Source organism: Penicillium malachiteum (genome assembly GCF_028827825.1).
Source record: "Penicillium malachiteum strain IBT 17515 chromosome Unknown utg000005l:1.0-9002435.0:326005.0-9005861.0, whole genome shotgun sequence".
Lineage (NCBI taxonomy): Eukaryota > Fungi > Ascomycota > Eurotiomycetes > Eurotiales > Aspergillaceae > Penicillium > Penicillium malachiteum.
Genome location: NW_026643099.1, coordinates 1,422,135 through 1,434,824, shown reverse-complemented (window position 1 = coordinate 1,434,824; position 12,690 = coordinate 1,422,135). Strand labels below are relative to the sequence as shown.

Below are 12,690 nucleotides of genomic sequence, written 5' to 3'. Positions count from 1 at the left end.
GAGCCTTGCTTCAATTAATTACATATGCGTCAAGCTGATTAATCAAGAGTTAGGTGGTTCATCATTCAACTCTGGAGTGTTTCTTATCATGTGTCACATCTACATCGTCAAGTCACAGCGCTATGGTTTCATGTACGATTATTTGGACCTGTGATCATGTAAATCTCAATCAAAATCTATATCAATCACCAGATCGGTCGCTCACTTTATGCTTTAATCCCTATCTTGAAAGACGCCATTCACAGTATCATCCAATTTCCACCCCCATGGATCTACCGGAATTGACTCGGAGTTCGCTGCAGTGCTCCATAGCAAACTCGAATCACGACATTTATGCCTGAACCCCTCTCCATCTACACCAGCATCGATAACATCGCCTTTGTCATTGAAGGAGAGCCATGGTGGCTCAAGGGTATCGTCTGCCGCGCAAAGCAGGTGCTAGGATATTGATTAGCTCAATTAAAGACACCAGAGGTCATTGTTGTGTGCTCACCTGGGCAAGATATCCTACACAGTGTCCAAGATGAGTAGGATCCATATCTGGATGATGCGTTGTCCCTTTATGCTGATGAAGTGGCACGGTCCCTTCCTTCTCAACCATATTTTGTACCATCGGGCTTTGTTGCAATGCCATACGGAGCATCTTCAAGCAATGCAGTCCATGGAACATAGAGATACCCCAGGCTTCATTTGATGACTCGTTGTATTTGACCCAAAGAAAGCCTCCTTTGCGGGTCAACACTTCGTTATGCCATTCTTCATCTCGGGATGGTGAGAAGTCCTCTAGGACTGGTATTTGACGGAAGGTTGTGGTTACTTCTGGCGAGCTTGAGGAATCGGGATTGGAGCAGAGATATTGTAATGATTGTTCGCCAATCAAAACTGTCTTGATATATGGTGCGGGGAGTTGACGAAGAACCAACAACAAAAGCCCCACGATCGCGGCTATGAGAATTGCTATTATGGTACACCCAGGAGCAGCAGATCCTTTTGGAGGCATGGCGATGTCTAGAGTACAGGCGCAGCGCACACGTTGTTTTTGAGAGGAGGATGGAGAGGAAAAACTTTTGACACAAAGGTAGGACTGGGAACCTCGAGATGACGGGGACCACGGACACCAGGCGAGACGGACTTATCGAGGACTTTTCATCGCTGAAAATATTTGTTGTCATAGATAGTACTACATGATAGCTTGTGGCGCCTTTGCAGGATTGTGCTTGGCGATATTAGCTTTTCAGAATGAGGAGAAACGTTACATCAATTGATGTCTTTCAAAATAGCTTCGGTCTGAAGTCCAAATATCTATTAGTTGCAAACGCCTTATTTGCAGATTCGGAATGATATTGGGTACACAACAGTCAGAGAGTCAAGGAACAGGATGCTGCTGCATTAGCATTGGGATATTTACCCTGCATATGTGTATATCTTGTGATATGCAGACGATATCACATCATAAAAAGAAGGAGACACGATATCTGGAGGTATGACTGGATTCTCGGTGGCTACACTAGGCTTTGGGCTACTAGTAATAGTTGACACTTAGCATTACTTCAAAGAGCAAGTAATTGTTTTATTGAATGTAAAAGAGATTTAAGCTTGCCCAGGTGGTGCTCAGGTTTAAATTGGTGCTGTTTGTCGCAAACATGCCCGATAAATATCAACATTTGAAACTTTGGAACTAGTTAGTAAGAGGAGGAGTAGTAGCCTTGGAATATAGTCACAAGATCATGATAAATCAGAATCAGGTCCTTGTTTGCGAGAGAAAACATCATCTTTGATTCATATGGTATGACCATTCCATCCTGCATTACTATGCTAGATGATAAAGTTCAAGTTGTTTGATGCTATATGCATCCCACGCGACCTGCATATCGGCCATCCGACGGCCATCCGATATTCCGGGCCGGATAACTCAGGGTCTTCGCCTCAAAGACTCTGACGATAAGCATCATCAGTGATTCATCACATCTGTTACCCGTTTTTAGAATGACATGCATTAAGTATGAAACCCTTTGATCGGAGACTTCTCCTCGGATTTCAATCACATTAAAGAATATTGCTTATTCTTTCTTGGCACGCATCTTCGGCCTTGAGGCCCGTGACAGATAATGCTTAAGCACGCCTTCCTTCAGTCCAAATTCAATTATTTCGAATAATCGAAGGAATTTCAGGCGAGCATAGTAAGCACTAAAGCGATGCAACCCTGCTTAGGTTCTTTTGACCTCATTCTCCAGGACTATTCACTCGACTTAACATGACTTCCTATCTTGCAGACATATGGATCAACCTTGGCGCTAATCAAAAGAAACATCTGACTGGAGAACAATCAGATGAGAATTAGGGTTAAGCTACCCCTGACCTGACCAGTTGACCCACCTAAAGTCACTTCAAAGCGCTTTCCTACATACCCATTCAAGTTATTAGTACCTGAATTTGATGCCCAAGAATAATTTCGAGCTCTCAGTGATGGATTCGCGATGAGTGAAAAACACTTCTAACATTTGAAAGAGCTATTCACGGATATCCCAGGTAAAAGGCTTGTTATTGGGGAAACTGTATGATATTTGTCTTCAAGTTTTTATTAAGGATGAAAGACAATAAGAGGGAAGCTACTGAACATAACTGTCCGTATCTTTAAGATAATAAATATGTATCATGAATTAGACAGCATCGCATGCCAATGTTCTTACTATGAAATCTTACAGCTGCCTTAATCAAAGAAGATATGAAGGGGGAATGTAGGATAGGTCTGGGATTTTCTAACATGAGCCAAACCTTGGAAGAAATGTAAAGTGATGCGTGTTAGCTGCATCAAGAATTACTAGGAATAGGTCAAAACTCAAAATAGCCTTAGATTGATCATTCCCCCAGGTGCCTGTCACGTCTTCCTAACTAAGCTATGTTCCTTATCATGGACCACTAAGCATCCATTCAAGATTGCCAGACAGGAAGAATGACTGACTACTCCTGCTCGTACTTCTTCTTGTAGTAGTTGACAAACTCTTCGCTATCATCGCCACGCTTCGCCTTCTCGTCATAGGACTTCTTGTAGAAGTCAACAAAGTCTTCCCCGCGCTTCTCCTTCTCGTCATAGGACTTCTTGTAGAAGTCAACAAAGTCTTCCCCGCGCTTCTCCTTCTCGTCGTAGGACTTCTTGTAGAAGTCAACAAAATCTTCCCCGCGCTTCTCCTTCTCATCATAGGACTTCTTGTAGAAGTCAACAAAGTCTTCCCCGCGCTTCTCCTTCTCGTCATAGGACTTCTTGTAGAAGTCAACAAAGTCTTCCCCGCGCTTCTCCTTCTCGTCGTAGGACTTCTTGTAGAAGTCAACAAAATCTTCCCCGCGCTTCTCCTTCTCGTCGTAGGACTTCTTGTAGAAGTCGACGAAGTCCTCACCCCGTTTCTCTTTCTCATCGTAGGACTTCTTGTAGAAGTCGACGAAGTCCTCTCCGGGGGTACGCCTTTGAAGGCCACCTTCGACAGCTTTTCATGGATTAGTATTAGGTTTCTTCAAGTTGATTTCCATGCATCTCGAATCAACTTACAGCTTGCAAGCGGAGCAGCAGCCACGAGAGCTGACAGCGACAGTGTCAATAAGGTAGTAGAGAGACGCATCTTGAATAGTATAATGCCAAGTTGAAAACCTTGGAATAGACTTGAAATCGTAGAATGTAGTGGCTCTGTTCAAATGTCTGTGATTTACATCTCCTGAAGGAGAATTCCTGCGGGCCTTATATAACACTGGCAACAAGGTCTGGTGAGAATTCATACAAATGTGTATCTAGATTGACGTGCTCGATTGGTACATACCCTTTCTGGCTTGACTCGGAGGAAAGTGTAAGCGAATATTGAAGGATGGACGAAGGATGCACTAACGACGCAACTCGAGGTTGTTATCACGCAAATTTGATATCCAGATGTGCATTGAGCTAATGCAAGAATCGTATACCACCTTGCAAAGTATATGCAATGTAACTCGAACAATTTGTGGCTTGCATGGTTGAAATAGTAGAGGGATTCTGTAGCGTTGTGATAAGAGCGGGGATATGAAGCGTATTTGCTCCAGTCCATGGTTTTCCAATAGACCATGACTGCCCAGATCTTCTGGCTAGAATCTTTCATTTCTTTTTACACTCAGCTTTGTCTCTCTGTCTCTCTCTATGACACTTCAAATCGTTTGTTGTCCTTTGACCTACTACACTACCATCTTGCCTTTGCCTGAACAAGATGTCATTCTCCAAAATGAAGTACTCTAGGATGTCTACAGAGAGTTTAGATCCTCTTGTCTCAAACTCTGACAGCCCTAGAGACAGTATCGACCTTCCAGATTCTGCTCCTTTGGAGAAAATTGGTGGTTTCTTCAACAGCAGCACCATCTCACCTCTAAGAGCGTATCTTCCAATGACAATTAGTGTAGTTCTCGCTCTATTGTCATTATCATTGTTTGTTCCTGCTGTCTATTGGCAAATGCATGCAAACACGAGATGCATGGAGCTTCACTCTTTCCCATGTAAGTGCTGTTCTTGGAGAATGATTTCCATCAAGTATCTGACAGAACTTCTAGCTCCCGCACTGAAGGAAATTGACTCCAAGTACTACCCAGTCAAATTCAATGGAACACTTGACTATCCCTCTATCTATAGACAAGATCCTAGCCCCGAGGTTGATGAAGCATGGAATAGGCTAGAAGATGGTATGACTGATTTCGATATCTTCTTTGTTTCTTGTTTGGAGAATCATACATGACTAACACTTGATTTCCGGCACCTAGTTCGAATTATGAGCATATCTGAGGATGACGTCTTGAAGGCCGGAAAGACAACTGATGCGATTCAAATCCCACAGAAATGGGGTGGTGGATACATGGCAAGCTTGGAGGTTAATCACCAGCTACATTGTGTAGTAAGTGTTTCATTTTTTCTTGGTCATTAGTGAGAGGATTCATCCTAACCCTCGTCAGAACTTTCTCCGCAAGAGCCTCTTTCGGGATTACTACCAGACTCGATCTGTCGAATTCAGTGATCATCCTGAGATGATCCACACTCATCTATGTAAGTAAAACGTTTAACTTGGAAGTTGATATTGTATGATACCTAATAACCTGTTAATCTAGTACATTGCGTTGAAATGCTACGGCAATTTGTGATGTGCCATGCTGATGTCGGTGTCATTACTCATAATTGGGTGGAAGATTATCCTCGGCCTTATCCTGACTTCAATACCTGGCATCAATGCCGGAACTTTGAGAATGTTCTTCAATGGGCTAAAGATCATGAGATGCAAGGCCCACCTTTCGGGCCGTCAGTTCATCATAAATGGACTCCAGAGCCAGGTGCCAAAATCTTTGATAGTCCTCCATGAATTTATAAAGGCTAGCTAGACCTAATAAACTTCGCTGGTAAAGGAATCTGTTAGAAGTGTGGACCGCACACATGCATGTGCACAATCCTGTATTTTGAAATAAGTCTTGTTTAAAATATTGTGATTCAGACCGTCAACTGGTTGAGTTTTAAAGGGTCAATAGTCACTGACAAATGAGCTTGATGTACTCAGAACCACTTAGTGACCAAAGTGACAAGAGATTAGCACTATACAGAAAGGTACGGAGTACATAGTACCCCATATCTCCAGGGCTCCATATCCACCCGGGAAATGTCAGTCTAACAGCTGCCCAGGTGCCAGCGGGCACATTATATTCAAATGTTGTATTTTATACAAGTTTCTCTTGTTATTAATCGAACTATAGACAATATAACTAAAAATAGAAAAGTCAAAACGTCGATAAAATCAATACGAAACACTCTAATCCCTCCACCGCTAGTATAGCCCACTACTCTATAAGTCCAATAGTGGGGGTGACAAGTACTAGTGCACATATTTTGAACTGCTAGTAACTAATATTAACACGGATTGATATGAAAATTCATTAATCTAAAACTACTCTCATAATTTCATAAAAATCAAGTATGATCCATATTAGGTGCCCAAGTGGAGGTTAGTTCCGTAGGGCTGATGTGTATGACCATGAAGTAATAAGGTTGGCCCCTGCACTGGTTTCACGGCCCGTCAATAGTGCTTCCGAACATTTGATCAGGGACTTCCTCCTCAATCTGGACGTTTCTCCTTAACTTATTCATTTTTCTATTCCAAATCTTTTTATCATCTCCCCCTGGGAGTTCTCGTTGCATCTAAATCTTCCGGCATGGAATGAGTAACAAGTAACGGGACCCATGCGCATATCTCCCCATCAATATGCCATCCTCTAAATCAGATCGAAAGACTCCCCAGCTAGGCAGCGATGACCTAGTACCTTTCGACCATGTTGCTGCTGGACAGTAAGTCTTTACCTTGAGTGTTTGGTGTTCTTCTGCTGTCAAATACTTCTCCCACGCGACACAACTACGGATTCATCTACGTAACTGTTTTCTTTTTTTTCTCCGCGAGAGGGGAAGGGATACGCCCCCACCCAGCATTGCTTTTTGATCCTTCTGCATCTTTGCTTCTTCTACTCTCTCCCTCTCTCTTCTTTCTTTTTTTTATACGATACCTCTTTAATCAAAACTAATCACCTGATGACTTCTAACAGTGACGGAGTCCGTCGGACCCTGGAAGGGTCCTTGATCGTTAAACCATGCACAAAACAAGAGATCGACTTCTACGAGTCCAGTCCCAACCACCAAGCCATCCAGGAATTCATGCCCTTATTCATCGGCTCTCTCTCCTCTGCTGAGTCTCAACAACCGCTGGTGATTGCTGCAGCCCAGCAATCCGGTGCCGTTTTCCTCCCAGCTCCAGGAAACCCTCCGACGGAATCCGCCTGTCCTGCCGAATCAGCCACACCGACATACCCTCTTACTGCTATCACACCTGTACCTGTACCTGTACCACACCAAGGGAGAACAGAGGAGACATGGGTTCCCTCCGGCGGAAAGAAGCTAGAAACCGGATTGTCGATTGTATTGGAGAATGTGGCGTCGGGGTTTCGGAGACCGAACGTACTAGATGTGAAGCTTGGGGCGCGTCTATGGGCTGATGATGCGCCACCGGCAAAACGCTCCAAACTAGATGCCGTGTCGAAGGAGACTACGAGTTCGAGTTTGGGATACCGGATTGCGGGGATGAAGGTGTGGACTGGTGAAGATGGTGAGACAGATGCTGGTTCCAGGACGAATCCTTACGCGACGAAATATGAAGGTGCGGAGGGTGCGATGGGTGAGATCGTGGAGAAGAATGGATATCGACGATATGGTAAATGGTATGGACGGTCGTTCAATGAGCGGAATGTTAAGGAAGGTTTTGAAACATTCCTCGCGGGTGCGAAGGCTGGCTCCGTGGATCGGTCGAAAATGCTTGCGAAGAGACTCGTGGAGGAATTGAAAAATGCCCAGCTCGCTTTGGAATCCGAGGAGAGTCGGATGTACTCGTCAAGCGTACTGGTTGTTTATGAAGCGGATCCAGATGCGATGGAGATTGCTTTGGAAGAAGAGAAGAGAATCTCTGAGCAAGAACCTGTGGATCAGGAAGATGAAGATGAGGAGGATGAGGATGAGGAGATCGGATTCGAAATCAATGAAGATGAATTGGAGCTGGTGGATGTGCATCTCGGTGAGGGCATGCCTCAGAAGGCCATAAATATCAGCATCGATCCACAATCTGTCCCAATGGCAGATCTTGATGACGAGGAAGATGAGGATGAAACTCCGAAGGTTCATGATCTACGATTGATCGACTTTGCACATGCAACATGGACGCCTGGCGAAGGGCCAGACGAGAATATGCTGATGGGAATCCGCAATCTCATCAAGGTGTTTGAGGAATTGGCAGAGTGAAAGCATCTTATAAGATACGTCATTGGCTTCAACTTGGTCGCAGGCGACCACTGTTGGAGTCTTCAAAGCATGTTTGTGATGATTAGCTGTACCTCGTTTTTTATATCCATGAATTAGCCAATGTTACCAGTCATTGTTATTTCCTATCATGATGCTACTATTCAAATCATTATTCGCTCATACAAATTCAATCACTCGCTACGGTAAAAATGACAACGCAAGCGCAGGAGGGTGCTTAGCCATCGAGCACACACCGGAAGAAACTCCTTGCCATGGCTGAGCAAGGTTCTCCTCCGGCTTGTTTGGCCATTCGCAGATCGCCTTTAGCGGAAACAGCCAGAATCCAAAAGCTGGCTTGACAGCCTTGGTCAAGTCCTCATTGAGATTCTTCTCATGCAGCGCTCCAATCTCGCATTCGAAAAACCGATCGGTGTACTCCATATACCGTAAAGCCCAATTACCATTCCGCAGACTATTCCCGAGCCGCCATGCACCAGTCCACTCATTATCCTCATGTTGAACGAATTCCGTCGCGTTCTTCCGATTGGTAATGGCAAACTGGTTGGGAGGATCCGATGCCAGCATAAAATGGTAATCGATATTAGCAGGCGAAACCCCCAGCTGATGTAGGATTTCACGCCATCGGAATGGCATGTCGCGTGGATTCTCCCCCAACAATAATTGGCCCAAGTCTGCCTGGATTGAGCGTGGGTCTTGAGTGTATATCTCAAAAGCAGGCATGGGTGGCCGGATTGGTAGCGATCGATTGAAAGTCGGCCAGTCAAGCTCGGTGTGTTCGAAATTTTGGCGGCGACAGCGTGAGCTGACGAAATAGAGCTCGCGAAGTTGGACGACAGTATCTTTGAAGGACTGCATAATAGTTGGATAGGGGGGAACTTCCATGATTTTCCTGCTCAGGCCTCCCAGTTCTGAATCCAAGTCCTTTGAATACCATTGCTGAATACCCTCCTGGATGATTCTCAGAAGTTCGTGGTTCAAGGCCAGTCGTAGAACGCCGACATGAAATGGATCGTACGAGTGCTTCATAAAGTGAAGAAAAGATAGGAACCTTTCCATTGTTTCATCAGGTATAGATCCGTATATTCTGGAGATCTGAATCGTGTCATATTCAGGATTGATATAACAGCAGTCTGTTGGATACTGCGAGTCATGCCAGTGGCTCAATCGAGTATCATGAAACCAACAGGGCATACGGATTCGATAGAAGGTTTTTGCAACTCTTCTGGACTCTTGATTGACGCGAAAAATCTTGCTCATCATATGAAGACCGAATACCTTAGCAACCCAGCTTTCTCTACTGATATTGGCATCTTCAAGTGTCTTATCTGAGCGTTGTTCCGACTGTGCGGAGACGATGTCAACATGGATGATTCGTCGCTTCTGCAGTGCATATTCCCATATTATGAGACGAATCTCGATGGGAAGGAAAGGAAATAAGGTAAATTTGGAGTCAGATTGTGGTTTTTCTAGCAGACCATTGAAGATCTCAAGGTGTGGTTTATGTGGTATGATGGCCTGATCGCGCATATCGCTCAGATGGTATCCGCAGGATGAGTTAAATATAGATAATCGAGATTCAGCAAATACTAGCAGAAAAACTTGAAGGTTAGAAAATGAGGAACGCTCAAGAGCAATGAAAACTGTTATTCAACAAGTAAGAAAAAGGAATCTGCATCAGGAGATCACATTCAGGTATCCATGCAGATGCAGTTGAGCTATCGCATGTTACCCAGAAGGCGCTGATCACTCGCTGACCTAAGCATTTCAACCCCGATCTTTTTCAACTTTCGCGGCTTCAACTGTACTCTAATCCCCTCGTTCATCACAACATGTTTCCCACGCGAGCTCTGTTGGGCCGCTCGGTCTGGAAAGGTAAGATATTTCTCAAAGCGATTGACTCTCTTCCAAGTGCTAACATCGTCTTGCCAGGCCCGAACCTCGTCCCGTATGTTCAACCTGTTTACCCGCTATATTCAATCTCCGCCAGGAACCCCGGAGCCACCTCAGGCACCGAGGAGGAGCCGATTTAAATAATGGACGACGGGAATAGGAGCTAATCTGTAATATGGAATAGTCTTGCTTTGCCTCGAACTCTCCCCGCTCCCCCGAACACACCTCCGATCCGCACCCAGAAGCGCGCCGCAACCATCCTGCCTAACTTCGTGGGTCTGCGCTTTGCTGTCCACAATGGCAAGACCTACCAGGAGGTCTTGATTACCGAGGAGATGGTCGGACGCAAGCTTGGTGAATATGTTGCGTATGTCTTCCCCGCCGAGTGCTCTCGCGGCTTGGATCTCCGACGTGGATTCGGTCTTGATCCTGTATCGTCCACATGAATGCTAACTCAAGGTCCCAATTATAGTACTCGCAAGCGTTTCACATACAAGCAGTCCAAGAACAAATAAATAAAGAGTGCAGTTGCATTGACTCGGATTTTGAGGACGGTTTGTTCCTCGGGCCGACAAGCTTTATACTGTCTTTTTTAGATTTTTTGCGAATATCCAATTCGGCCATGGTCTCCTATCGGATCAGATTCGCCCAGAACCTGGATTGCAAAATTCGACATCTTGCGACCAAGTGCGCAGACTTATTGAAGAACTCTGGTTTGGAACCCGGAATTCCTTCAGTTGGCTCTAAACAGCATTATTATTGTTTTTATTCGGCCCTGTGGCCCATGTACAGATACATCAGTGGTTCCCTTGTGACATTAGCTATATGTATGGGACGGAGTTAACATGGAATTTGTTCAATATCAATATCATTCATCAATTTATTTGAAGTAAATCATGGAAGCCTGTCGGCTGATTCAGTGCCACTCTGTAGATAAAAATGAAATAAAAAAAAGTGAGAGGACTCCGTTTCTAAGACCCTCCGAACCATTAGAAATGCTCATGGTCAAGACGTGGGAATCCCATCCCGCGGCCATCGGATATCAACGTGTACGCCCAGCGCCAGAAAAGTAAAGATATCCCCACCATAAAAGACAATCAACAAGAAACCAGAAAGCATCGAGGAAAAATGAAAACGGGTAATCTCCATATTCTCATCCATGCGAAGATCATCGGTAGAACTCCCCGCGTTTCACTGTAACTCCGTATTCAGAAACAGCCATTCCCAGATCCTCCATGGTCAAGACCGTTCGTCCCTGCCCTGAGCCTCCAGAACCACCTCCGCCAAATCCAGGACGCTGGATACCGAGATGTGTGTTGCCCTTGCCACCCTTGCTATCGCCGCCAGCCGCACCACCAGGCACAGCGCCCATGCCAGCAGGAGCGCCGAGACCAGATGCCGCGTTCAGACTGCCCATGGGGTTATTGGCAGAGGAGCTGTTTGAGGCGCGAATACGAGCAAATTGATATGAGTCTGCGGCAATATCGGAGACAAATTTCTGAGTTGCCAGGGCGAGGAGTCGAGCGAGGTGTGGGGGTGTTTGGTTAGGGCCTGTACCCGGGGGAGGGAGACCGGCAAGAGTAAGGTAGTGAGCTGTGACCGCATCGGGGATCTGCAGTTGGGAAAAAGGTCGGTCAGTTTACAATGTACTTGAGTTGGGAAAGCGAAATTGTCGCGATAATATAGATAGGGATCTGAGAGGGTGGCAGTTTCACTCTCGGAGCTTATATGCATTGCTCTGGCGGGGAAATGGGAATGGAAGCGCATTTGAGCACGGTCGCATCAAGAATAAAAATCAGGAGAGAAAAGAATGAACCACATACAATGGGCGCATATTCATCCATCTTCCCTAGAAATTCGCGCAAGCTGGTCTCCTTCTTAGTTGGTTGTGGTGCCGCGGCCATGGGGTCAAGGCCCGTTTCATTCTCTTCTTCATTGGCGCCAGCCGCGTTCTGGTCTGTGTTCATATCGATATCTTGTTCGATGGATGCGTCGATATCAGGATCGGGTTTGATGGCTGAGTCGGCTGATACTGAAGCTGTGGATGTAGGAACAGGTTGATCCTGTGACCCGTTTAAAGGCTGGGATGGTGTGGGTTGAGGATCAGACATATCGGGCACTCCTCAGAGGGTCAGCTCTCTCAGTTAAAATGGGCTGCAGGGGACCAGGGCCCAGTAAGACCAATCAATGTAAGCTGGGATTGCCGGATTGTTGGAGATTCTACTTGCGGGTGAAGAGCCAGTCAGATGTAGGCGGAGAGTATATGGGCGCACGGACCATCTTCAGTGAAGTATATCGGCACGTGACAAGTTTAAGTGAATTTGAGTATCAGATCAGGCTAAATGATGCACATGTGTAGAAGATAACACATGTGCATTTCAGAATCTCAAATTTTAAGGCACCCTATTCACTGGAGAAAAGATTTTACAAATCGAGATTTAATCAGCAACCTCAAGTTCAAGTTGAATCTTGAATAATTCCATGCCCTGCGAGTCCTGTCCTGCAGCCCTGGAGAATATATCTTCACCCTTTAACATACTACTGGTAGCTGTGGTGGCACGATCATGATGTCCACTTGCATCAGGACCATGATGGATTGGACATTTGGATTATGTGGTTCTTAAATTCAATTCAAGTCGATGTTCAACTTTAGCTATGTAGTATTGTACATTTGAGGGCAGATATAAATCCGCAGACCTCCATCGCATTATGCATCTTGAATCATGATTCGCAAAACAAACCCATTGCTTAAAATACCATAATACAGTGCCTGGACTCCAAAGGAAAAGCAAAAAAGTGGAATGCAAAGGGGAAACGTAAAAGAAATACCAAAGACAACTCAAAGAGATCAAAGAGATCAAAGAGAAACACCATTTTTGTGAGTTCGCTGGAACGTAGATGGGAGTTCATATCAGTGCCCAGGTGGGCACTGATATGAATAACTAAGACTG

General features: G+C 45.2%; 7 protein-coding genes across 7 annotated transcripts; 3 read left to right on the top strand and 4 right to left on the bottom strand.

Annotated features, from left to right (window-relative positions):
* Positions 1–213: 213 nt before the first annotated feature.
* Positions 214–1,000, bottom strand: N7483_010571 (uncharacterized protein; the record flags this gene model as incomplete). Its single annotated transcript, XM_057093998.1, has 2 exons — positions 214–438; positions 494–1,000. The coding sequence occupies 2 exons, from the start codon at positions 998–1,000 to the stop codon at positions 214–216; spliced, it is 732 nt and encodes a 243-aa protein (XP_056939969.1).
* Positions 1,001–2,961: 1,961 nt separating this feature from the next.
* Positions 2,962–3,614, bottom strand: N7483_010570 (uncharacterized protein; the record flags this gene model as incomplete). The annotated part of the gene is made up of 2 exons (XM_057093997.1): positions 2,962–3,482; positions 3,545–3,614. 2 exons carry the CDS (start codon positions 3,612–3,614, stop codon positions 2,962–2,964), a joined length of 591 nt encoding a protein of 196 aa, XP_056939968.1.
* An 852-nt stretch (positions 3,615–4,466) lies between these two features.
* N7483_010569 (oxidase ustYa family protein) lies at positions 4,467–5,360 on the top strand (the record flags this gene model as incomplete). The annotated part of the gene is made up of 5 exons (XM_057093996.1): positions 4,467–4,509; positions 4,564–4,692; positions 4,771–4,901; positions 4,960–5,050; positions 5,113–5,360. 5 exons carry the CDS (start codon positions 4,467–4,469, stop codon positions 5,358–5,360), a joined length of 642 nt encoding a protein of 213 aa, XP_056939967.1.
* Positions 5,361–6,251: 891 nt separating this feature from the next.
* Positions 6,252–7,828, top strand: N7483_010568 (inositol polyphosphate multikinase; the record flags this gene model as incomplete). The annotated part of the gene is made up of 2 exons (XM_057093995.1): positions 6,252–6,334; positions 6,586–7,828. The coding sequence occupies 2 exons, from the start codon at positions 6,252–6,254 to the stop codon at positions 7,826–7,828; spliced, it is 1,326 nt and encodes a 441-aa protein (XP_056939966.1).
* Positions 7,829–8,026: 198 nt separating this feature from the next.
* On the bottom strand, positions 8,027–8,875 carry N7483_010567 (uncharacterized protein; the record flags this gene model as incomplete). The annotated part of the gene is made up of 1 exon (XM_057093994.1): positions 8,027–8,875. One exon carries the CDS (start codon positions 8,873–8,875, stop codon positions 8,027–8,029), a length of 849 nt encoding a protein of 282 aa, XP_056939965.1.
* An 803-nt stretch (positions 8,876–9,678) lies between these two features.
* N7483_010566 (mitochondrial 37S ribosomal uS19m domain-containing protein) lies at positions 9,679–10,185 on the top strand (the record flags this gene model as incomplete). Its single annotated transcript, XM_057093993.1, has 2 exons — positions 9,679–9,794; positions 9,924–10,185. The coding sequence occupies 2 exons, from the start codon at positions 9,679–9,681 to the stop codon at positions 10,183–10,185; spliced, it is 378 nt and encodes a 125-aa protein (XP_056939964.1).
* Positions 10,186–10,907: 722 nt separating this feature from the next.
* On the bottom strand, positions 10,908–11,859 carry N7483_010565 (putative TFIID and and SAGA complex TAF10 subunit; the record flags this gene model as incomplete). Its single annotated transcript, XM_057093992.1, has 2 exons — positions 10,908–11,351; positions 11,563–11,859. Coding segments are annotated over 2 exons (741 nt in total), but the record flags the coding sequence as incomplete, so codon positions are not given.
* Between the last annotated feature and the right edge of the window lie 831 nt (positions 11,860–12,690).